The sequence below is a fragment of the Mizuhopecten yessoensis genome, unplaced genomic scaffold, assembly GCF_002113885.1.
Source record: "Mizuhopecten yessoensis strain PY_sf001 unplaced genomic scaffold, ASM211388v2 scaffold10771, whole genome shotgun sequence".
Classification (NCBI taxonomy): Eukaryota; Metazoa; Mollusca; class Bivalvia; order Pectinida; family Pectinidae; genus Mizuhopecten; species Mizuhopecten yessoensis.
The window spans coordinates 2,126,696-2,153,909 of NW_018408713.1; the positions used below are offsets into that span (position 1 = coordinate 2,126,696).

General features: G+C 34.6%; 1 protein-coding gene across 1 annotated transcript in view; it reads right to left on the bottom strand.

Annotated features, from left to right (window-relative positions):
- LOC110462310 (fibronectin type 3 and ankyrin repeat domains 1 protein-like) overlaps positions 1–27,214 on the bottom strand; it is a 66,668-nt gene that overhangs the window by 7,067 nt on the left and 32,387 nt on the right. The window contains exons 4-9 of the mRNA XM_021516231.1: positions 9,726–9,850; positions 7,841–7,922; positions 4,452–4,526; positions 3,803–3,868; positions 2,536–2,750; positions 966–1,138 (exon numbers count right to left, since the gene is read on the bottom strand). Coding sequence (XP_021371906.1) covers positions 966–1,138; positions 2,536–2,750; positions 3,803–3,868; positions 4,452–4,526; positions 7,841–7,922; positions 9,726–9,850 — 736 coding nt within the window. The remainder of the gene's footprint in view (positions 1–965; positions 1,139–2,535; positions 2,751–3,802; positions 3,869–4,451; positions 4,527–7,840; positions 7,923–9,725; positions 9,851–27,214) is intronic.

Below are 27,214 nucleotides of genomic sequence, written 5' to 3' on the forward strand. Positions count from 1 at the left end.
GCCATGTGCCTGACTGTACCTCTAACCCTCCCCCTGACTATTTTAAGTAACGGTTACTTTTAAAGCCGCTATTGCACTTCTACATACCACAATGTCAAACTTTGAAAAGATTAGTCTTTTGGATTCTTAAATAAGGAGTGTAACCCTCGCTCCCCAACCCCAACGGTCTATTTTTAGTTAGAGTGACCTTGACTTTATAATTATTTAAATCCCTATCCCTATATTGCACATCTACATATCACATTGATTCTGAGATAATCTCTGAAAAAGGAAGTGTAGACAAACAGACGGACAAACGGCCACCATGATCAAGATTTCTATACACATAAAAGACACCTACAAATAAATTGTGATATACTCAAAGAGCTAATTTGAATTGTTTTCTATATCATTACAGAACATTTATATAATGCTTTATCTTATCTCAAACAAATCACTCCAGGGCCCTGTGAGACACATCCTGATCAGGTTCAGGGCAGGGTATAGGAATACACTGGTCTTATTTGATAGTATTCGTAAGAGATGGGTTAACAGCTGAGCCACAAAATAGGTTATACAGGATGTCGGAACAAAGTGGTGGTTAAATGAGTCAGGTGTCATTGTATTTTATTGTGAATTGCCTAATAATTTATTTAATATTTTTTTAATTTTTTTATTTTTTGTTCTCTTTTCTTCTTGCCTAAAATAACCAGTGATTTACAAAATCTGTCAATTAGAGGTTTGACTATATAGCCGCTGGGATAGAGTTAACTGAATTTACACTATTCTGGTTGTCCCACTATTCAGCAGGTTACGATTAAGGGGACATATTTACTAATCACAGATGTCACAGTAATCTAGAAATTCAAAGGTGTCACGATCCAGTCACTTTAGTTGAGAATAAAGGTGGCTGATTATGACAAGCCTTGACTGTTTACATGTCACCTTGACCTGAGTTTTGACCTTGACTTGACAGATTTACAAACCTTATTGGTGACTGTACAGTCAGCATTTCTTCTGAGGAGGAGATCCAGCAATTGTTCGTTCTTGTTGATGACGGCGATCATGATTGCTGTTTTACCGTCAACATCCTGGCAGTTGATGCTGGCGCCCTCACGCAGCAGACAAGATGCTACTTGGTAGTTACCCGACACTGAGGCTACAAAAGAGGAACAAATCATCAGGCCAGGAATTATCTTACAATGGACAAATGTATAATAAACAAGAGGCCAATGGGCCTTAACAGTCACCTGATATATTTATACAGTGAGTTGATTTTTGTTTTTAACATGAACAGAAATATTATTCAAAGTGACAGAAAACAATAAAACCACCTTATTCTTCAATATCTAGCATGCAGATTTAAGACTGAAAAGTATTTGAAACTAGCACCTCTGCTTCTAAACAAGGAAAATGAAAAAAATATTTTAGCAAACGGACTCCATTGGGCCCCACCCTACAGCCCTTGGGGTTAGGGATGGCTCAAAATTTACAAAGTATCAAAATGTCAACTTAGAGTTATAATTCCAATCAAGTTATCAACATGTAATATATATTCAAAATATCATTTGCCATTATAAACCATAACAATCTTGCCCCCCCCCCCCCCCCCCCTTCCTTCCCCAGGGGGAAACGTGAGACCCCAGGGTCAAGAAATTCACAAGTTAAGTAAAGCACCTTAAGACCTTCTATCTATAAAAAGTACTTGATTCTACCATATCTTGATCTTGTGAATTTTTCTTTTGAAATGTTAGTCAATTTTAACCTTTTTGGCACGGCCCCTCAGGCCCCTGGGGGCTGGGGACCATATAACTCCCAATTTTAGTTGATCCTCGGCCATGGAAGGTTTCTGTAAAATTTCATTGAAATTGGTTCAGGGGTTTTGGAGAAGAAGTCGAAAATGTAAATTGTTTACGGACGCACGACGGACAAAAGGTGATCGCAATAGGTCACCTAAGTCTCAGGTGACCTAAAAATTAAACCAATACACAATTACCTTAAATCCTTGACATATTGCCCCTCATTTTAATTGCTATCTTCTCTCCACCAACAAATTTCAAGGTCCCCTTTTCCTCTTTATCTGAACAGATCCTTTAGGTGTCTCCTGGATTTATTACCAAATCCCTTTATAACATCAAAATTTTACTGGACAAATGGTGGAAATACTACATGAGGCCCAAAGAGAACAAAACTGATCTGCTGCCCCGCCCCCAACACCATCCTCCTCAAAAACCCTTCAACTATTTGTGGCTCTATATTTTGTTTTATTTACTCGTTCTATCATGGGTGTCTCACTTGTCACTACTGGTTGTTCTGTGGTTTTATGTCTCCATAGTTTAATTGTGACATTTCAGTGTAGTGACATGGTCCACATACTAAGATATCCCTGGATTGGTCCTATAACCATCAGTGGACAGATCTCCATAGAACCTTAGTTGTTGTATCGCCCATTCTTTAGTGGACACCGTTGTCATATGAACCTTATAGCTAGAAAGGAGCAAAATGTCAAAAAAATAATTAGAAAAAATACAAATATGCTGCTTTTTACAAACTGACCACATCGTAAGAGAGGTGTCCAGCTGCAGTGTTTGTCACAGATGTTTGGGTCAGCACCGTCTGTAATCATCCAGTCTATGAGTGCTGCATTGCCCCCATCCACTGCCCAGTGCATGGCTGTTGATCCTCCATTATCAAAGTCATCGTATCTTGCACCATTATCTCGCAGAAGTTTCACAGTTTCCTTCTGACCGGCAAAGCAGGCTAGCATCAACCTGAAAACAGTGAGTGCAGAAATAATGTACATGTATTATGCGTGCCAGGCTACTGATATGCCTATTGCAATAGTGTATGTATTACAGAAACCTGAAACCTGTCTAATCTGACACCCTGTGGTACAAAAATTATAGTCATATTAACCAGTCTAATCTGACATTCTATCTGAAAAACATATTGGTCAGATTAACTTGTATAGTTTGATACTCTGTGCAGCACAAAATATCAATTGAATTACCCTGTCTAATCTGACACCCTGTGGTACACAAAATTATAGTCAGATTAACCTGTCTAATCTGACATTCTACCTGAAAAACATATTGGTCAGATTAACTCGTATAGTTTGATACTCTGTGCAGCACAAAATATCAATCAAATAAACCTGTCTAATCTGACACCCTGTGGGACACAACATACAAGTCAGATTTACCTGTCACAAAAGAATAACAGATACCTGCCTAATCTGATACAATTTGGACCATTACATATTAAACAAATTGACCTGTCTGATCTGACAACCTGTGCAATACAAAATATTTGTCAGATTAACCTTTGAAATATGATACCCTGTAGAACACAACATATTGGTCAGATAAACTTGTCTATTCTGACACACTGTGGGACATACCACATTGGTCCGATTACCTTGTCTAATCTGACACCCTGTGGAATGGAACATATTGGTCTGATTACCACCAAAGAGACGTATAACATATATTTTAAGGATGTGATACACTTACTGTACAGTGACATCACAATGATATTATCATGTCTTGTTAGGTCATTTTTAACTTCATAGCTTGTTATATCTGAGGTCACTTTTCTTTATTTGTTAAAAAATTGACATTTTCTCAAATCCTTGATTTCAAAGTTCACTAATTCAGTTTCTGAGATCTAACAATATATGAAAAACGAATTTTAGCTGAGATGCAAATAGAGTAAATGTGATTTGCGATGGACACTGTACATGTAATTGTTTTGGTTTAATCTGTGTTCTATATCAATGATGATTTTTAAAGATGCCATGACCTGGAGTATCACAAATACTTACGCTGTTTTACCGGAACTATTCTTCAAATTTACATCGGCACCAAATTTCACCAGTAGTTCTGTCATTCTACAATGACAACACAAAATGTGAAGTTGAAATAGAATTGAAATTGAACTGCACTTATATATACGGGTATGTACTATGTATTGAGGAAATTTATCAATCGTTTCAGAGAAAGAGAACATTTTTCTTGTAAAAAATCTGAATGTAAAAATGCAACAATGACTGACCACTGACCAGAATTCTGGTCCCCCACACCCCCATTCTTAATAGGTGTTGGTCTAACAAACTCAGCTACCTGGTCAACAATTATACCACTTGCGCTATAATTATATCCAAAAGGAATGAAGGGGGGAGGTACAATGAAATTGTATGTGCAAAAATCTGCAACAGAATTTTCTACTGTTTTGACTGCAGTAGGCCAGCAGGGACTCCTAATTAATAGAAGTGGCTAGGAGAGATTGTATGGACGGGTTGGAAGGCATTTATAAAATTTCAAAAGGCATAGAGGATGGGTGGATGAGTGCTAATAAGGGGAAGGGTGCAACTTACACTAAATACAGTTATAGTACAAGCAACAACCCCCCTGCTGCCACCACCCCCACCTACCATCAGTTTTTATTCTTTTATGGAAAAATATATGACTTACTCTGCATCTCCTTTCCTGGCAGCCTGCATCAGAGCGGAGAATCCCAAATTATCCGGTGTGTCTATATTCACCTCTCTGAAGCCAAGAAGAAACGCCATAACATGAATTTAAATCTCGATCCTTAGTTCTACAAGACAAGTACCAGAATTACCTGTGGACTTGTCCAGCTGTTATCTGTTGTTTGAACCATATATAGGGTGAGGAAAATGAGGATGAGCCTTCGATATTGGTTTTCTCAACATATTAGCAGTTTAGGTGAGCTGACAATGACATCATAGCTGCTAGCTAATATATAGGACACAGATGTATTGAAACCATACTTGTCAACTCTCCCTATTTTCATTTGCAGGAGCTCGAGGGAGATTCCCAATTTTGGACCCTTAAATTTAGCCTTTTCAAGCAGTGAATTTGCTGAAATATTCCTATATTCTAAAATCTAATTATTTCATCTGAAAGAGTAAATCAAAATATGTCATTTAAAGGGTTATTCTGTCTCAAGGAGGTATATACACATTGTATTTAGGTTTTAATTTTGAGCATGCAAAATCTTTCCCCAATGGAAATTGAAAAAGGTTGGCAAGTATTGTCAGAAACACCAATGAAATTACTTGTAAATATCACAATTCCTTAGAACTACAAACTCATAAATATTGTAATATTGGAAGACTACACTGTTTTGAACTCGATACCACTGTGTTCTATGAATTATATACAAAATACAGGTATACATGCATAGATTATTGTATATTATATGTATAATGTGTATAGAGATTTTGTATATATTATGTATACATGCATAGATTATTGTATATTATATGTATTACTGGAATAGAGATTTTGTATATAATATGTATAACATGTATAGAGATTTTTTATATATTATACATGCATAGATGATTGTATATTATATGTATTTCATGTATAGAGATTTTTGTTTATAGTAAAAAGTAATTATTTTGAACTCGATACCACTGTGTAACATGTAAAACAATATTGTAAATAATACGTACGGGTATACATGTACATTGTATATAATACATGTATGGAGATTTTGCATATAATACATGTAAGGAGATTTTGTATATAATACATGTATAGAGATTTTGTATATACCCGTAATACATGCATGAAGATTTTGTATATAATACATGTATGGAGATTTTGCATATAATACATGCAAGGAGATTTTGTATATAATACATGTATAGAGATTTTGCATATAATACATGCATGAAGATTTTGTATATAATACATGTATGGAGATTTTGCATATAATACATGCATGAAGATTTTGTATATAATACATGTAAGGAGATTTTGCATATAATACATGTATAGAGATTTTGTATATAATACATGTATAGAGATTTTGTATATAATACATGTATGGAGATTTTGCATATAATACATGTATAGAGATTTTGTATATAATACATGTATAGAGATTTTGTATATAATACATGTATGGAGATTTTGCATATAATACATGTATAGAGATTTTGTATATAATACATGTATAGAGATTTTGTATATAATACATGTATGGAGATTTTGCATATAATACATGTATAGAGATTTTGTATATAATACATGTATAGAGATTTTGTATATAATACATGTATGGAGATTTTGCATATAATACATGTATAGAGATTTTGTATATAATACATGTATAGAGATTTTGTATATAATACATGTAAGGAGATTTTGCATATAATACAAGTATAGAGATTTTGTATATGCCCGTAATACATGTATGGATATTTTGTATATAATACACGTATAGAGATTTTGTATATGCCCGTAATACATGTATGGAGATTGTGGATATCCATGCAAGGATATTTGGCATATAATACATGTATAGAGATCTTGTATATAATACATGTATTGAGATTTTTCATATACATATATGTAATATGTATACATGTATAGAGATTTTGCATATAATACACTCATGAAGATTTTGTATATAATATGTATAACATGTATAGAGATTTTGGAGATAATACATGTATGGAGATTTTGCATATAATACATGTATGGAGATTTTGCATATCCATGCAAGGAGATTTTGCATATAATACATGTATGGAGATTTTGCATATCCATGCAAGGATATTTTGCATATAATACATGTATGGAGATTTTTCATATACATTTATGTAATATGTATACATGTATAGAGATTTTGTATATAATACATGTATAGAGATTTTGTATATAATACATGTATGGAGATTTTGCATATAATACATGTATAGAGATTTTGTAGATAATACATGTATGGAGATTTTGCGTATACAATGTAATTCATGTATAGAGATTTTGTTTATAGAAAAATGTACAAATTTTGTATTTAGTAACATGTAAAACGATTTTTGTAAATAATACATGTAAAGAGATTTTTGTTTATAGTAAAATGTGCAGATTTTTTATTTAGTAACATGTAAAACGATTTTGTAAATAATACATGTATACCATGTAAGAGATTTTGCATATAATATGTTTTACATGTATAGAGATTTTGTATATTGTATGTTTTACAAGTATAGAGATTTTGTATATAAAACGTATCACATGAAATTAGAGATTTTGTATGTTATACATGTATAGAGGGTGGCACTTCAACAAACTATTTACATTATCACATGTAAACATTAAAATTACAGAAACATGGCAACCATGGAAGGAGAATGTAATTTTAGTATCAACAAACTGATGTGCTGAAACAAGGTGCATAGGTCCTTTTAGAATATACACATACCTTTACTTAGATAAAAGAATATGTTCAGAATCCCCAAGAATCCAGTAACGTCTAACACCTACCCAGACTCCAGTGTGTCTAACACCTACCCAGAATCCAGTATGTCTAACACCTACCCAGAATCCAGTATACCTAACACCTACCCAGAATCCATACCCAGAATCCAGTATACCTAACACCTACCCAGATTCCATACCCAGAATCCAGTATGTCTAACACCTACCCAGAATCCATACCCAGAATCCAGTATGTCTAACACCTACCCAGAGTCCATACCCAGAATCCATATCCAGATCCAGTATACCTAACACCTACCCAGAATCCATACCCAGAATCAAGTATGTGAGTCCATACCCAGAATCCAGTATGTCTAACACCTACCCAGAATCCATACCCAGAATCCATACCCAAAATCCAGTATGTCTAAAACCTACCCAGAATCCAGTATGTCTAACACCTACCCAGAATCCATACCCAGAATCCATACCCAGAATCCTGTATACCTAACACCTACCCAGAATCCAGTAAACCTAACACCTACCCAGAATCCAGTATACCTAACACCTACCCAGAATCCAGTATGTCTAACACCTACCCAGAATCCAGTATACCTAACACCTACCCAGATTCCAGTATAGTTGTGGCCACATCATGGTATGCCCGCTGCACAGCCTTGTGTAACTGTTCTGCACACATTGGCTCTTCTGGAAAACATCAATTAAATACAGTAAAAAAAAAAATCAGAACTCTTTACTTTAAAAATCAGGAAATTATTTTGTATCAATTTTGGTTGAAATGGAATGGAAAATACAGTCTTTACAGAACAAAGAACTTAAAAGTTCTAAAATTCTGACTGGGCATGGAGTTTTAACAAGAGAGTGATTAAAGGGCAATAACTCCCACAAAAAATTACAAAGCATTTGATATTAACTTCAGCTGAGAAGTAAATGTCTATAAAGGTACCAAGTTTCATCAAAATCCTTTAAAACATGAGGTCTGCACCAGGATAACAACAAGTGAATTGACACATGCCAGTCCACTAGCCTGGAATATTTGTCTCTCATTCACAGATTAATGTAACTCTTAATTGAATCTCAACCCATCATGGGGACAGAAGTTCACAATTTTTTGCCTTTTCCTTTCCCTCAATTAAATATTGCGGGAATGCCAAATTTTTCCAGTGCTTAATTGAAATCTGGTCATAAAAAATGTTAAGGGTCAACGAAAAATTGTAATAGGAAACACAATACACTTATTTCTGGCCTGATTTATCTACAAAGTGGCAGGTATGATAAATCATACATATTAGTATTTGTAATCCACTTGCATATCGAAGGAATAAATCCTGGATAGAAGAACTGTTTGACATACCAGAACACCCACATACTACCCAGGAATAATCTGATAGGCTGATTGACTTACTTAATCAGCCACAGTGATGTGTTAAGACCGAGATAATTAGCTATATAATCAGGAACAACAACATACAACAATAACAATCGATTAATCCATCGTATTGCTCTTTCTCTTAAGGATCCCTGTTCCACTGAAGACAAACTGTTAGACAATTGCAGAGTATAGTTTTTCCTGATTTTGACTATTCAGAACCCCTTTATTTCGTTTTGGCTATAATTGTTGCTAGAGACTGGGCCAGGTTACTACTGTATATCATGTAGCTTCGTTTGTTGGAGCACCTGTCACAAGTCTGGTCTGTGACACGTAGATCATGTGGCTAAGTTTGTTGGAGCACCTGTCACAAGTCTGGTCTGTGACACCGACACAGATCACTGTTCCTTTTTTTTTATTTTTTTATTGTATCCATGGAAAGCAAGGTTTGGTTATCTGTTCAGAAAAGGTTTTCAATGCATAGTTTAAGTGTTTTGGCAGTGGTACAGTAAAGCTCCATTGGTACAGGGATCCTTAACCCTTCACCACTGTGGACCATAATGGACACATCCAGATCAACAAATGGTAGAGTCTACTAAAGTTACATAAGGGTGAAAGGGTTAAAGCTCCATTGGAGTCCAAGGTTCCATGTTTGTAAAAAAAAAAAAAAAAACTATTTTTGTATAACCAGTCATCAAGCTGGGACAAGTGACTCAACGCATTTGGAAGTCTGTTATGAGAAAATAGGGCCATTATATACTCCAGCTGGTTCAAAAGAGTTGTGTAGGCAGGAAAAAACACTCTAAATATTCCATACCATGGCAACTTCAGAAAATCATGGCCATCTCTGGAAAAGCTTGAGTGTTTACCACTCAGCCAAATCCACCCACATGATGTCAAAATGAAAACATTATGATTAGTTGATGTCACAAACCAGAAGGAGAGTGGTGTACAGTACTGTTCTTTATTTTACAGCTTCAAATTTTCACATCACTTTAACTTTTTGTGCGCTGTCTAATGTAATTATTGTAATAAACACAGGTAACAAGCTGTTACAATAATGTCATATGTTTTTATGACACACACACCAATAAAAACCTTGTAAAATGATCATGACTCACTTGTTGTCGTGACAGTAACGTGTTGGCTGCATTCGCCCTTGTCCACATCGTTTGCGAACCTTAGTCTGTAGGTGTACTGTCGGAGGGGCTCCAATCCTTGGACAACGTGTTTCTTGCCATAGCCCCTGCAAAACACAACAGATACCAATATAACATTTTCATTAGGTAAGTAAATATGAATTGTAGAAAGGTTATGTATCACAACCAGTAAGCGTTTATGTGTGATGATTTGATGACTAGTACGGTACATACCCTGTCACCTTCATCAGACAAATGACCTACACATTAACAGAGGTGTGAAATAGGAAAAATAATAGCAAACATTGATTCAGATGCACTATAAGCATATGTACACTTAGTTGTTCTGTAAAAAATGACGCATCAAACCAACAATTCGACTTGGCCACGCTTTGTGTTTAATACTTGGTCATAGATGTGTGAGAGTCTATGAGCCCCCTCATCTCAGTTCCAAGAAACCAATATAGTTACAAAGAAATCTGTCTACTGCACACCACATGGCCCAACATGCTTTTTAAGTTTGGATTCCTATTAACAGTTTTTTTGATCAGTTAAAACTAGTACCGTTACCCAAAGGTTGACTAATTTGATTTACAAGCATAAATGACTCATCTAATTACAGGCCAAGACAGTCATCTTGAACCCAAAACCTTGGAAGTTAGTCTTATCGCATACCTGTTATACTTTACTCGAGTATCTCTCCCACAAAGTGTCAAAGTTCAGCTCAATAGAATATAAGTTATAACTGTGATTGTCTCGGCAAATCAGAGGCCACAGTGGTCATCTTGTATCCTCATAATTTTGAACTATCTAGTAGATTATGCTTTGCTAAGCATAATTGGCTTGAGTACAACCCCCTCCATCCCTTAACCCCAAATCAATTATTGTCTGTTTTTCTGGTTTCACCTCTAAAAACTAAAGGCCAGTTCATAAGAGAATAATTTAATCATATTAAATATTTTTTTATATACGTATGTAGTTTAAACAGAACAATTGTTATATCTTAGGATCTTGACTGTCCTGGTATAAAATTGGTTAAAAAACTTTGGGGTCAGGCTGTCAAAAATAGGTTCTGTAGCAAAACCAGAAGCAATTTTTCATTTTTTGGCATTTGTTTCGTTCACCAAATATTAAATACAAGAAACAGACAAAAATATTCTCTACTACCAAAACTTGTCATTCAATAGGAGCAATTATATGATATTGTGTAGTATATGTGAAACCCATTGTAATATGACCTGCAGTTCATTTTACCATTATGGTAATATGACACCTCTTGCCCCCACCGCTGGAGTCGGTTAATATACAGGTTCACAAACGTATCTGTAATGTGTGCATGGCCTATGCATTACAATCCTGGGTCAACACTTACACAGTGGTCCAGGAGTCGGTCAATATACAGGTCCGCAAACATTTCTGTACACACATTCATGATATGTGAATGTAAATAGAAGTAAATGTATGACATCCAGATGTGAAATAGTTAAGCAAACAACATGGAGATTGGGTCTCACCGTAAATTACCAGTGATAAGTCCACACAGATTAACAATCCAACATTTATATGGCTTAAACATTCCACATAAGAACCTTACTAAAAATCCAACTTGAAAACAATTTCACTTGTAATATGCTTTGGTAGGTTCATTTAGCAGCAGCTGTAGAATGGAAATGTTAAAAAACCTGTTAACATACTTGTTTTAGCGCTGATTCACATTTTAGCGAATTATCAAATTCTAACATATTAGCACATCAATGACATATGTCTCAACCAAAATACATGTACCTTATAGAAAATAAGCTTAACTTCAATCAATTTTGAAGAATACTTTCAGAGCAAAAATGCTAAAATATGTACGCTAACAGTACAATTATCTGTAAACCGCTCTGGAATGCTCGTAATTTTGGTACAGTTCATAAAACTGGTTTAAGCTGTTAAAGGGACACAACTCTTACAAAAATAAGTAATGGCGAAGGAAATCACTAATCCTTGAATTCTTCCACAGATTTAGTTTCTTTGGGGTTTTATGACACAACTATTTTACAGGAGAACATTTATTTGAAAACAAGTTACTCAGGATTATAGGGTTAGATATTTTGATAAGATGTTGATGGATAGATTTTAACACCTTTTAAGGCCTGTTGTTTCACCTGGAAAGATAGTGTATTTTTTTGTTTGTTACTCATTAATAAACACTCATTAAATTATGGTATACAAAAAAATTGGTAAAATTTCAAGACCATCACAAGAAAAGCATCAGCTGTTTTCCAAATGTTGCGCCTCAACAGAATATGTTTTACATGTGGTTTGTTGAGAAACATGATATTAAGAAGAACTCCTGTTAAAATAACATGATATAAAACAAACTAAATTACATAAAAAAAAATAGGTATGAAAAGAAAAAATGATGATTTTGGAAAAAAATATATACTTAAACAGAAAAGTGACATTTGAAACAACAGGAAACTTAGTGGAATGATTCTAATTGAGAAATTGCCTACTTTTTGAACAATTTCCAAAGTCATTGTATATTTACCCCTTGACTGCAATTTTTGCAAGTTCTCCTTAAGCTTAATTCACCCTGGTCTGGAACCGAAACAGACAGTAAAGCATTGATCGAAGGGTCTTCCTGCAGCTCGCTCAGAGAAATAAGCCCTAACGAGCCACCTAATGCAAAATGATTCATTGGTGTCTAGAAGTAGGTATCCTGACATAGCAATCACTAAGGAATCAGATTTTCTTATTAAGATGGTTTATAAGCCTGTACTTTGGTAAGTTCATGATTCGGAAATCATTGGTGTATATAGAAGACTGGCTTATTTTGCATTAACTTCAACATGTATTGTTTTTAGAGCTACAGCGGTTTACTGGTCAATTTGGACATGAACATAAGCGTATTAAGGCTTTGGTGGTTGGAAGGCACAGTGGATAACACACTCGCCTTTCACCAAGATGGCTGGGGTATGATTCCCCGATTGGACAAGAAAGGTAGGGGTCGCCTGACTGACCTAAGGGTTTTCTCCAGGTAACCCAGTTTCCTTCCATATTAAGACCCCCTGCACATACAGGCCAACAAGAGTGATTAACATAAATTGACCAACTTGTATCGTAATTGTTGTAAAATAAATAAAGTTTATATTTTGAATGTTGCTAGTCTGCTGGCCAGTTCTGGACAAGGTCCAAGTTGGAAGGTTATTTATGGTAACAAAGTATTTTACAATCCCCAGAGGATCTAATTTACGAACACCAGTCGGTTTGTTTGACCACCCCGACCTGTTTGTGACCTTAAGTGTCCTCAGAGACAGGACAGACCAAACATTGGACCATGTAAACATCACAAACACGTAGTCGATTCTTCTGTTGGTTTATATTGAATGACTTAACAAAAATACTTGAGAATTTGGAAGCGGTAGTTATACGGGTATAAAAGAGCAACTTGATACGCTTAGTATGTACCTGTCTGTTAATAACAATATACAAGTTGTGTATACCTGCTGGTCATTCTATACTTTGTATGGACCAGTAAAGCATTATATAGGAATGGAAAACAAACACAACAAGTGCCGAATGGTTAACCAGTAGTTTGCATAGGTCACTACTGTCATTTAAGTGGCTATATAATTCTTCCATGTACTTGTCACCCCAGGACAGCAGTAGCGTTTTTACACATGAACCGCTCTAACCTCTTCTACCCCTATAGACCTCCTTATAGACGGGATCAGCTAGTATACAATACATACTTCAGGGGCAGGAGAGTGAAATGGTTTCTATTTTTCAGATTTGTTTGTTGATTTTGGATAAACTAGCTTACAAAAACTTGTCCCCCCTCCCCTCCTTGACCTCATTTGAATACAAAAGAAATCTTGTACAGATTCTCAAATCTTCTTAATTCAATAAGGTTTTATATAAATATTGATTGTTTGTTTTCAACAACTAAAATATAGTTTAATACCACCTGCAATAGCCAAGGGAAGACGGAAAATTTCACATTGATATTGTCATACCAGAGATATTTGGACACTGAAGCTAAATTTAAGTCACGTCAAAATACATGGAACAATGCTTTTTAAAAATCAACAAGACATCACAAGTGATATAAATATAACAAAATGGGTATTTTATTGTACATGAAATGTATAAAGTAACTACTTGTTGTCACATAATTACAGTTAAACCAAAGATTGAAATCAAAGTAATTATGCTGGACCTTGGACCGTCACTCACTAGTATACAATACGTACTAGTTTAATAGGTTTTATGAAAAGTTGTAACCAAATAAAACCTCAAGAGTAAGATTATAAGCTATTTATGTGTAAAATTATACTTTTAGTAAACAGTGACCTTGACCTTTCACAAATGACTTCGATCAAGGCAGACATACCTGTTACGTTACATAACTGTGAAGTTCAGTAAAAATCTGTCTAGACTTACAGCTAATAGACTGATGATAAAAAGTGTTAAATTGAAACTTAATTTTTGTAACAGTGACCTTTGACCTTTGACCAATGACACCCAAATTCAAATTTGTTCAAAGTATCTCTACGGCAGACATAAGTGAAATTTTAACCTGATACAACTCACCAAGATTAATAACTACAATTTATTGTTCAGAAAATGTTGAGAGAACTTTTAACTTGAATTTACCACACTTTGGAGAGACATACATACTGCAGGTAAGACTTAAAACTCCATTACAGTAAAAACCTTTTAGGGTTATGATAACCCTCATCTCAGAATTCAACCATGATAAATGACATCAATGTACTTTAACCTAAAATATAAAGCTGACACAATAATGTTGAAATAATGTACGATTGAAAATATCTTTTGTCTAGCAAGTACTGAAATAAAAATTAGAAAATAAGAGACACTGTTGTATGGTTGGGTGGCTAAACCTTCAGTGTAAGCAAAGTCAGTGAAGTGGAAAATATAGGTAATTTCCAATATCACCAAATCAGTGAAGTGGAAAATATAGGTCATTTCCAATATCTCCAAATCAGTGAAGTGGAAAATATAGGTCATATACAATATAACCAAGTCAGTGAAGTGGAAGATATAGGTCATATACAATATAACCAAATCAGTGAAGTGGAAAATATAGGTCATTTACATTGTAAAATCTTACCAAAGGTCATTTACATTGTATAATATTACCAAAGTCAGTGAAGTGGAAAATATAGGTCATATACAATATAACTAAATCAGTGAAGTGGAAAATATAGGTTATTTAAATTGTAAAATCTTACCAAAGTCAGTGAAGTGGAAAATATAGGTCATATACAATATAACCAAATCAGTGAAGTGGAAGATATAGGTCATATACAATATAACCAAATCAGTGAAGTGGAAAATATAGGTCATTTACATTGTAAAATCTTACCAAAGGTCATTTACATTGTATAATATTACCAAAGTCAGTGAAGTGGAAAATATAGGTCATATACAATATAAACAAATCAATATAAGGCACATATCTAACCAAAGTTAGTGAAATGAAGTTGAAAAATTGTCCTCAAGGGACTAGGGGCTGGGGGGTTACGAGGGTACAAAAACTGTCACATACAAATAAATTGTACTCAAACAACTTAATTGAACCTGTGACACGTACTCTGTCAGAAAAGTCGTTATCAGTAATTTCATTTTTGGAAGAAATTAAAGGTCTTTAAGTTTTGCATAGACCCACTGAGCAATGACCTCCAGTTTTTGACTGAACCATCATTGTATGCCAGTATCTATTGAAGACCCTTTTCTTATTCCCCCAGTGCAATATAGACATTCAAAAATATTGAAAAATGTAGAACAATGTATTTTTTTTGAGAGAGAACAACTATAAAAGGTGGTTAAGCAATTCAGTTGGGATGGTATGAAATCTGTGTCATCAGGTCCTCATCAGGTCCCACAAGTCCTTGTAATGTTGATTTTTTCCCCCAGAAGAACTTGAATTCTCAGAAGGATTTTTAAGCAAATAGTTTGAGTAATGGTGTTGACACATCTTTTAATCCCTTTCTGTATACCTTCCATTTAAATGTTGATGTCTATGATTATACGACATATCTTTAAACTGCCAGACTTACATACATGTTTATACTTTTCTTCCCTTCTTCAATTTATCTCCTTTTTCTGGCAAAATTTGACCAGGTCGGGTTGTTATCGTTAAAAGGTCAACCGTAATCAACCTGCATCCAGCCCTGGTTTGATATGGGATCTATCCTCTGTTACTGAATTACTGTATACATTGGCCATATCTGGGAAAACTGAGCTCATCAAGTTTTTGGGAGTTACCAAGTACAATTTAGTGTCATTTTAGGTTGTTGTAATAGTGTAGTGTATTGGAGCTAAAAACGCAAATTCAAACAAAATGTTATGTGGAAGAACGAAAACCTGAGGCCTGTGTCTTGTAACTTTGAATAATTGTAAATATTTTATGCAAAATGGGGAAAATAAGTGATTTTTGCAATGATATGCAGCAGAAATAATGGAGGAACTGGCCGGCCTAAAAATAACGGCCAAAAATTCACCTTGAAACATCACTGAATGAACAGACAAAAAACCTGGGCAAAGAGATTTTGAAAATCACACAGGTAGATAAAACAAATCAGCGGTTGGTAAAGAAACATATCCCTGGATTGTGCAGATAGTAAATGCTCATTTCTTTCTATTTTATTAAACTGAAATATTTGTACGTGATTCTGAGTTAATTCCTCCGGATACCCATCAAAAGACATATGGATGAAAAACGGCCAGGTCCCTCGGTGTATTGAACTTGTTCAACAACCGTTTTCCAAAACAACACTTACACTGTCTGCGTATACTAATTCCCAAAACTCCATAAGGAATGCATGAAAAGGAAAATAATCACAGCCGCCAAAACAAGTTATAGCCACAACATGGATGGCCCACTTAACTATATAATACCTATTATAATTGTGTGCCGTTGTCAACTAGCACAGAAAAGCGATGTTTACAATATTGACTCAATATAAGAATGTGAAGTAAATGTTCATTCTTTGTTGGAGTGTGAGATTTAAATGTATTAATCATTTTACACAATACCAAGGAAACATCAGGATTTCGTAAGTAGGTTATTTGAAATCAAGAAAATAAATCTCCGGTCTATTTATCCTCGGGTTCAAGTACAATGATTTCAAGCACCTCTATACGAGATTAAAATGTCCGATTTTAAATTGGGTTTCAAGGAATTTCATATGTATAGTAGTTTGCTTAAGATAATGAGACCTTGGTGCCAATTCAAATTATCATGCTTTTAAAAAGTATCATGATTTTAAAAAGTATCATGCTTTTAAAAAGTCTATAACATTACCATAGCTGTACAGGTATGCTTTCTGTCACTTACATATACTTTGGGAAACAACTGGATCAATTTGCTTTAACTACAATGCATACCATCAATCATTTCAATTCAAACCTCAGAAAATTAATTAATAATCTACTTCAACATATGATAAACTTCAAAAATTTCAAGAATCTAACTGAACATCATTCTTTAATTGTGGCTGTTATCAAGTGGCCCAATCAAATGACCTTAATGATATTCATGTAAAGTCAGAGGGCACAGACCATTCTTTACAGTCTAAGGGCCGTACGTTCGCCTAAGTCAGAGGGCACAGACCATTCTTTACAGTCTATAAGGGCTGTTTGCCTAAGTCAGAGGGCACAGACCAATCTTTACAGTTTAAGGGCCATTTGCCTCAGTCAGAGGGCACAGACCATTCTTTACAGTCTAAGGGCCTTTGTCTAAGTCAGAGGGACAATTCTTTACATTCAAAGGGCCGTTCGCCTAGGTCAGAGGGCTGCACAGACCATTCTTTACAGTCTAAGGGCCATTTGCCTAAGTCAGAGAGCACAGACCATTCTTTAAAGTTTAAGGGCCATTCACCTAAGATCAGAGGGCATAGACCACTCTTAACAGTCTGAGAGCCACTCACCAAAGTCAGAGGGCACAGACTCTTCTTTACAGTCTGAGGGTTACTCAACTAAGTCAAGGGCACAGCCCATTCCTAATAGTCTGAGGGCTACTCCACTAAGGGCACAGCCCATTCTTAACAGTCTGAGGGCTATTCAACTAAGGGCACAGCCCATTCTTAACAGTCTGAGGGTTACTCAACTAAGTCAAGGGCACAGTCAATTCTTAACAGTCTGATGGTTACTCAACTAAGTCAAGGGCAAAGCCCATTCTTAACAGTCTGAGGACCACTAAACTTTAAGTCAGAGGGCACAGTCCATTCTTAACAGTCTGAGGGCCATTCACCTAAAGTCTGAGGGCACAGACTATTCTAAACTGTCTGAGGTTCATTCAACTAAGTCAGAGGGCACAAACCATGCTCAACAAATTTTGGTCATTCAATTAAAGTCAGAGGTCACAGCCCTTTTTAGCCTGAGGAGTTTGGCAATGCATTGAGACAAATAGAGACATTGATAAGACAATAGAAGGAAAAGGGACCTTGGCATATGTTGGTGGTGGCATTTATTAAGTTTTACTGTATATCTCAAATTATCTATTCCAATTGTCTTTCAGCAATTCAACAGAATTCCAAAACCGAAACCTGATTACCTATATTTTTGCTGAATCTTCCCTGAGAAACCAAATTAATTTGAAAGCATTGTCATGTTACCCACACATGTATTGTGAAATTGACATCCCAATTATAAACAATTATTTTAAATGGAAATTAAATAATAAGGCTATAACTATTTACTGTTCACTTCACCATCACAACCCATGTTGCACTTTTACTCCCTGGGTGTGGCCCCTTTTTATCACACCATGAAGTTTTCTGATCACTATAATTTGTTATCAATGGTTCCGGTGTCAATACCAGGATAACCTTGTTGAGTTATGCCACAAGGCCTTACCAGATACAAAGGAATAAGATACTTCCATATTTATAATCATCCCAAATCAATTTTATTTTGGCACCTGAAAATCACCTTTTTGCCACATAACCATGCAGTTTCCGAAATTATGGGATTAATGTTGCCATAAAAAAGCCAGCCAAGATTGATTAAAATATCAATATATAATGGACTGCATTTCCTTCCCTTTCATCATGGAGGCAATCTATGTTTAGAAACCGAGGCGTTAACTTTAGCTTGTAGGTATCGCTGTTATTCATAGCGTCCTTACATTGTCAGGTTCAGGGCTATCAGGAAAGAAAAGACAAGCTGTATATAGCAAACTGCATGAGCGTATGACGTGAGTGATGTGGGGCCACGGCTCAGGTCCACAGGTTTCTTATTTGGGTAACAATTACAGAGCAATCTGTAACCCATATGGTAGCAGCTGAAATCTGTAATTTTTCATTCTCATCAATTTGTTTCTACACAAACTATTTTGGGCTGCTGTGGCCGAGTGGTTAATTAAGATATCTGACTGTCTACTAGCCTTCCACCACTGGGTCACAGGATTGTCCCTAGGTGGGGCAGTTGCCAGGTACTGACCGCAGGTTTGTGGTTTATCTCCAGGTACTCCAGTTTACCTCCACCACTAAAACCAGACCCATCCTTAAATAACTGTAGCTGTTAATAGGATGTAAAACAAACAAACCAAAATACCAACAATGCACAAATGAAAGTTTTTCCTTTGGGCGTCGCTGGTGGAAACCTATTGTCAGAATAATGTGAATGGATGAGATATATTTTTTTCCAATGGTCTTTGAAAGACCCCTGAGAATAATATAGTGATTTTTTTTTTTTTATCAAATATAACCTAAGCTGATGTAAAGCCATAGAACTACAAACAGCCAACAACCGAACATTTTACTACCTCATTGTCAGTTGATGTCAAACTCATTATTGACATACAAATATAGCTTATCGAGTTTGCTGTACATAATTCCATGTCACATATATTGAAGTACCAAGTATAAAGAGCTCTCACAATATGACTCTCAACAGTTTCTTTGGAATTACTACAAAACCATACCCTTGAATCAAACAATGTCAGTGAAATATCCTTTATAAGTTTTAGTACATTTCAAGGTTGAAAAATGAAAAGAAAAAGAAAAGATATCTTAAATCTATATAAAGATTTTACAATTAAAACATCATACAGTTCTTTGGATTAAACGATTTATATCCTTGAATCATGCAAAAACCCATAGAACCCTATTTAACGATTTATCCGCCAAGATAAAATATGAAAAACAAGAAAAATATTTAATCTAAAAAGCTTTCATAACTTTGACCACATCCAGATCTTCGGATTAATAAGAAATATTGCTCTTGAATTAAAGAAGAACCAGGTCCTGCATTAGGCTCAAGGTAATGAAATATGCCAAGTCATTATATATCGATATTACATAATGGAAATGTATTCCGTATTAATCCCGGAGGTGTGCAATGTTTGCTAGCCACTGTAGAACTCTCCTGGATACCATTACAGGAGAAGGTGAGAAATAACAAGAGGCGGTATTGATGTGGTATAGATTGCTCTCATTTCTGATGACGTAGCGATTTTTCCAACAGAATTGAAGCAATTAACAGACCTTAAATATTCACAACAGACTTGACATTAGTCTTCGACATCTTAGCCACTCTATCTTCATTAGAATCCAGAATGTGTTACGATTTCTAAATCAATCAAATGAGGCATACACCTCTCCCCACTCCCTCCTATACTCAGCCCTTGGTTCAATTGCTCAAGCTGAGTCCCAACCATTATAAGCTACAATAGTGGGGGTTTTGAAAGCAGGACATTTTTTTAAAAATTCAATTTGTTCAAAATAGATACATGCTTTTTGCAACGCATTGAAATAAAAATTGAAATTTTACTTTAACGTCACGCTACCACAATTGGTACAATTTTGACAGTTTTTTAGTATCTTTAAGAATTCTTGTATCTGGAATGTTTCTTGATTCTTGACAAAGACTACCTATGGTGGTTCATTTTCAAGAAAAGTTTTATATCTAAGTAATTTGTTTTTGAAAATGGAACGCTAAATTCGGAGTGAGATTTTCGTCCGTTTTTCGCCCGTAAATAGTACCCAAATTGGTACACCATATCACAGGCTATGGAATTTGTTTTTATTTCTACAAGTTGATGTGCCGATTACAACAAAATATATTGCTTTTATAGATACCATACTGAACTATAATTGTATATTTTCTTTTATATTATCCGAATATAAGGACCAGAAATCAACATTAATAAACATGCTTATATTTATAACTCCTTGAAAATCCTCCAAAGTTTCGTCAACGTACATCGTTTTTACTGGTTTTCTGATATGACTACTTTGAAGTTATCGTGTACAAAACTGTTTGGCAGAAATGCTGATAAATATCTCTTTTGTTATACTGGAAAAGGAAAATGCTCAAATTTAATTTTAAAATACTATTCAAACAATTTTCTGACCGTGTACCAATTGTGGTAGTGTGACATTGCAAGTTATGTTTAAGCTGATATTACATGTTCCATGAAAGCTGACATTATTAACCTAAATCATTAACTCATTCACCCCTGAAATTTCGTAATGAACTATTCCAACCATTGAATTGGAGAGTTCAAATGAAGCACAAGACCCTATTGTCCGTTATTTTGTTAGCTTAATACATGATATTAACATAATCTATCAAAATCAAAACTGAGGCGTAAATGTTCTGATATTCAATCAAATTAATGAAGAATAGAAAAATCATAAACTCAGATTTTTTGCATTTGGACTGGAAAAAATGTTAATTTGAAATTCCACATCATTGAGCCATTGAAAATTTTCAAATGGTCTAAGATGAATGAAGAAACAAGATACACGTGTATGTGGGGATAAATGTTTAAATTTATAACCAATATGCTCCTCACAAAGTGTTGATAATGTTGCAGTCCTTTTATCAGGGAAAACTATGGTAAATCTCTAAGCCCATTTATGAAACTGCCCTTATTTTCTACAGTGAACCAATATTTTGCTAAATGCGTCATCAAACTTCAGAATACATTGATTTCAATGAAAAACAGGTAGATTTTTGTGTGCGACCTTTGTCAAACTTTGAACTTTGGTTTGTTTGCAGTGGCTTGGCTAGACGATTTCGCTTTGTGTACATATACTAAAATCTTGTTGGCCCTGACATTTAGGTTTCTGTAGAGCGTGGAACCCTGTCTGTCGATAACCTTCAGTTTACTCATGGTAGAACCTTGCTAGACTTAACATTTTGCTTTATGAACTGTTTATACATGCATCAGCGATCAGTTCTTTTTGCATCAAAACAGGTGAAAAAATTCTTTTTGATCCAGACATTTACGTTTCTGTAGAGCGTGGAACCCTGTCTGTCGATAACCTTCAGTTTACTCATCGTAGAACCTTGCTAGACTTAACATTTTGCTTTATGAACTGTTTATACATGCATCAGCGATCAGTTCGTTTTGTAACAAAACAGGTGAAAAAATTCTAATGGGCCCCAACTTTTTATAATTTTGTTTCATACTCCTGCGTGTATTACCAAATTGATTAATTGTTTGTGGCCTCAGTTTTAAAAAGGCCTTTAAGTGCGTGTTTTCAGTAAGACATTTCAGTTTGTGCACATTGGAACCTGGTAAAACTTTAAACTTTGGTTTTGGGGCAGGGCAGTGGAACTTTGCTTGGCTAGACATTTCTAGTCAGTTATCTTTGTTTGCTCATGCAGTGGACGCTGGTTTTATTTCCAACAGGTAACTATGAGAATATTGGTATCTCATATACATATATATACTGTGTGAGGCATGTTTTTGCATTCGTTCACAATGGAAGTAACTGCAAATTTAAATATGCATGAATATTCATTAATGTAACATGCAATATCTGCTGACACAGTATCTATATATAGACCAGTATCCTCAGCAAAACCTTTCTCTATTGATCAAATCGAAACAAAGACACTTAGGCCAAACAAAACACATGTTTGTTTCCAGTGTTACATGTCTGAAAAAATTAGAGTAGGTAGGTGAAGTTATAAATCTCATTTTTCAATATTTTTTTATAATGTTTATATAGGAGAGTAATCTTGACTTCAACAGTGCTTCTTTGAAAAAACTTCTTTTGGGAGGGGGGGTTACTCTATTTACATTGACCAAACAACAGGACCTGTACGCATCATCTGCATCAACTGCTTCATATAATTTATTATAAAAAACCCAGCAATGCTGATAATGTAAGAACACTGACAAAGCTATGGTACCCATAAACAAGACCAGTGACAAACTCACGATAGATCAAATCAAAACTGTGACGCTTACAATTCCTATATAGCTATATCACCATCAGCAGCAACAATTGCCTTCTAACTAGATTGAAGCAAAACACCGACAGATCCACAACATTTATACATTGATGATGGCTCGGTATCTGTCAGCGTCATCAGCAACATTCTCTACATCACAAAACAGTAACGCTTCTGAACATTTAGTGACAAAGCTGGCACTGTATATTAGACAGTGTCAGCAAAACTCATTCTCTATACAGACATAAAACAAATACTGACCCTTCTGTCACACTGAGCACAGACAATGTTTACTACCTATCAGAATTGTCACGAACAGTCATTCTTTATAGATTGAAACCAAATAGGGAGGCTATATTGTTCCAAACGATAAAAACACAAAGTGCTGCTGGATATGAATAATTGACGACTCTATCAATATGAAAGAGACAGTTCAGTTGTTGAACTCATTTTAGAACTCGTAAACACTGAGCAGCACACGCTACAGACATACTTCACTGGGAGGACCCTGACAACTGTTACCGTGAGGTTCTTGTCTCCTACCAGTCTACTCAGCTATTGAACTGTATCTATTTTCAAACAATATCAAATAAAGACATTGTTTTTCTTTCTCTCCTTTTCCCCAGTAAGAAATCTGTCGTGTAAAGAATTGCTTTTTACTGTCTTTTTATGACTCACGGACATGTCACATGAAAATCCATCCTGCCCAGAATGTTTTCCCTCTATTTTATGTACAAACATTAATATTTAGAGAAAATAGACTTGACATGCCATAAATCAACCCCTGATTGCTTGAAGATAAATAAACTACAACGATTTTTTCCCAATTAAAGAATTTTCCATCCTGCTGTGTTTAGATTTCTATAGTTTTTGCTTTAACACAATTTTATTTTCTAAACATTTCATAGGATAGGAGTACAACAAATAATTGCTGACGGAGGATTAAGGAAACATATGTTTTGTTCGACCTTCAGTTATACTCTTGCCATTTACCAGCAGCTTTATAGAACAATTTGAACTTCAGGCTCAACAAAACACATGTTGGCCTCAATCTTAGTCAACAATTGCATAATGAAATGAGCTTAACCCTTTCACCACTATAGATCATAATAGACTCGTCCAGATCAATGCATGGAAGAGTTTACTGAAGTTACATAGGGGTGAAAGGGTTAAAGTCAAAAAGCCACCTATACAATATGTACCATGTGTCAGATGAATGGATATAAGCAGGTCAATTGGAATTCCTGACTTTCTGAACATGCAATATTATGAAATATCTTAAACCACTGCTGTTTTATCCTTGTGGTTTCCATCTGTTGATATATATATATATATATAATAAACAATTTATTTTTAGATTTTAGGATGAAAAAAATGTCCATATTTATATTTAGCTTTCATGTAATATATGAGTATCTTTGACATTTCAAAAATAACTGACTTTTCTACGCTATTGATTTAAGATTTTTTGTACTTTGCAAGTTCTAATTCAAAGTGCTCTATAAATAGACAGTATCTGCTGTATACAAACACTATCGATATCTCCATGATTTTAAATGAATTTTTGTCCAATTTGTAGTGATCTTCTAATTCAATAACATCTGCTGGTAAGCTTTTCTCTATCCCTGAGTATCCATCTACAGAATTCTTAACTCTGATATTGGTTTTAACGAGAACAACGCAGGATCTTCAATTATATTTCCAATATTTATCATAAGCAAACACGAAAACTAATTCTTAATCACCGACCAAGGACAGAAGCTGTTCCCACTATTGAATTTAAATCTCAAGAATTCAATTGTTTTACAAATAAAGATATTGGATTCAGATTTAGTTAAACAGTGATATGGGATATGCTGAAACCTTGTTTACATGGCTCTAGCTTGAGGAGCTCATGCACATTACAGGTTTAAGTCATGATATAAATTGTGATAAAAGTCAGACTTGACCATTATTTGGCTTTTGAGAAAAATTGAGTGTGCTGTAAATGCAGAAATTTCCGTATGCTGAGGTAATTTAATCTATACTTATATTATGTGCTGTTCTGTTTTTTAGTCTTTTGCACCTGGGTCTTGATATCCTCAGATTTGTCATGTAATCATGTATGGGTACTTATATATATGTACTATTACTATTTTTAACTTGAATTGCATGTTTTTATTTCAATCTGAATTTCAATATGTTTTTCATAAATGTTGTAAACGATAAGTACAAACCTAATAAGTGCAAACTACCCTTTACAGTACCATCATGTTATTGGTGAAATCCCAAATGGTACACATTTTGACCTGGTTAAAGACTAATACACTGTTAGAGAAAAAACTAAGATTATAGTTTAGTACAAAATTTATTTCTGTTCAAGTTAATTAGGTCAGAAATTCAATGGGTCTAAGATTTAATATTTCAATACTTTCGATAAATACTTGGGCAGATTTGATGATAGGTCACTTCCAGTGAATTGAAGTTGTGCTAGCCAGGGGACATAACTCTTGGCAGTCCAGCATAGTATGCCATTGAGTAATCAGAGCTCTTCATACTGTAGAACAATACACAAGCTGTGACAATGTTACCATTCAATCCAGTCCAATTGACATGTATACAAAGTTAATAAAATCTAATGAAATTGAGGTTAAATTGATATAAAATGAACTTGAAAAATATCCATACCAATATTTGAAAAATAATAAGTTCCTTCAAAATTAAAAGATATTTACCATACTCTTTATTGTAAATAGATATAACTTTTAGGGAAAAATATCGAAAGGATCCAGTTGAACATATTTATTTAAATTTATAGTGAATATAAACAAAATTTGAATACAAGGCTTAGAAATTTAATGGACTGTAATGATTTGTATTGAACTGTGAATTCACTATTACTAATATTAAAAATTGGTTTCAATTAAACTTACACCATAAAGTTTAAAAGACACCACCACTTTATTAGGTGGGGTTCATAGTCAACTTCACACACCATATAACGCTGATTATAAATCTAATATCTGCATGTCTATTGCTCAATAAATATGAAAACAACTTCAATTTCATGCTGAGAAATATAAATTCCCTTCCAATAGTTCAATACATTTCAAATCTCCCATCAAACATGTACCCCTAATTGATATCCCACATGCAAAGGTTTGAACATAGACATTTTTGACAAGGACTCTTTATTTCTTTCAAAGAAGCTTAAATTGTCAGGCACTTGAAGATTCTTTTTATTAAGTTCCCTGTTTACAAAAAAATTTCACAAGCTTAACCCTTTACTAGAGCTGTTTATACCCTAAAATCGTCATATACAAAAGTGTAATTGGTAGGATACAAAACAGTCTCATTCATCACCACAATGTGTGAAATGTTTAGCATCTAAACCTTGAAGTTTATTACCGACATACTCTAGCCAAACACAACTACTGTTAACTCATTCACCCCTAAAGACACATTTGAACTCTTCCAATTCAAAGGTTGAAATAGTTCATTATGAATTTTCAGGGGTGAATGAGTTAAACATTTCCTGGCTGTGTAACTAAGTAGTGACTGCTAGCCTAAGACATGTTTAATGTATATTTTGATAGTTAATAGAGTTCTTGCGAGCCTAAGACAAGTTTAGCGTATATTTTGATAGTTAATATAGTCCTTGCTAGCCTAAGACAAGTTTAACGTATATTTTGATAGTAAATAGAGTTCTTGCAAGCCTAAGACAAGTTTAGCGTATATTTTGATAGTTAATATAGTCCTTGCTAGCCTAAGACAAGTTTAACGTATATTTTGATAGTAAATAGAGTCCTTGCGAGCCTAAGACAAGTCTAATAACTATTAAAATATCTTAGGCTAGCAAGGATTCTATAAGACAAGTTTAGCGTATATTTTGATAGTAAATAGAATCCTTGCTAGCCTAAGACAAGTTAAGCGTATATTTTGATAGTAAATAGAGTCCTTGCTAGCCTAAGACAAGTTTAATGTATATTTCAATAGTAAATAGAATCCTTGCTAGCCTAAGACAAGTTTAATGTATATTTTTATAGTAAATATAGTCCTTGCTACTAGCCTAAGACAGGTTAACGTATATTTTGATAGTTAATATAGTCCTTGCTAGCCTAAGACAAGTTTAACGTATATTTTGATAGTAAAAAGAGTCCTTGCGAGCCTAAGACAAGTTTAATGTATATTTTAATAGTAAATAGAGTCCTTGCTAGCCTAAGACAAGTTTAACATATATTTTAATAGTAAATAGAATCCTTGCTAGCCTAAGACAAGTTTAA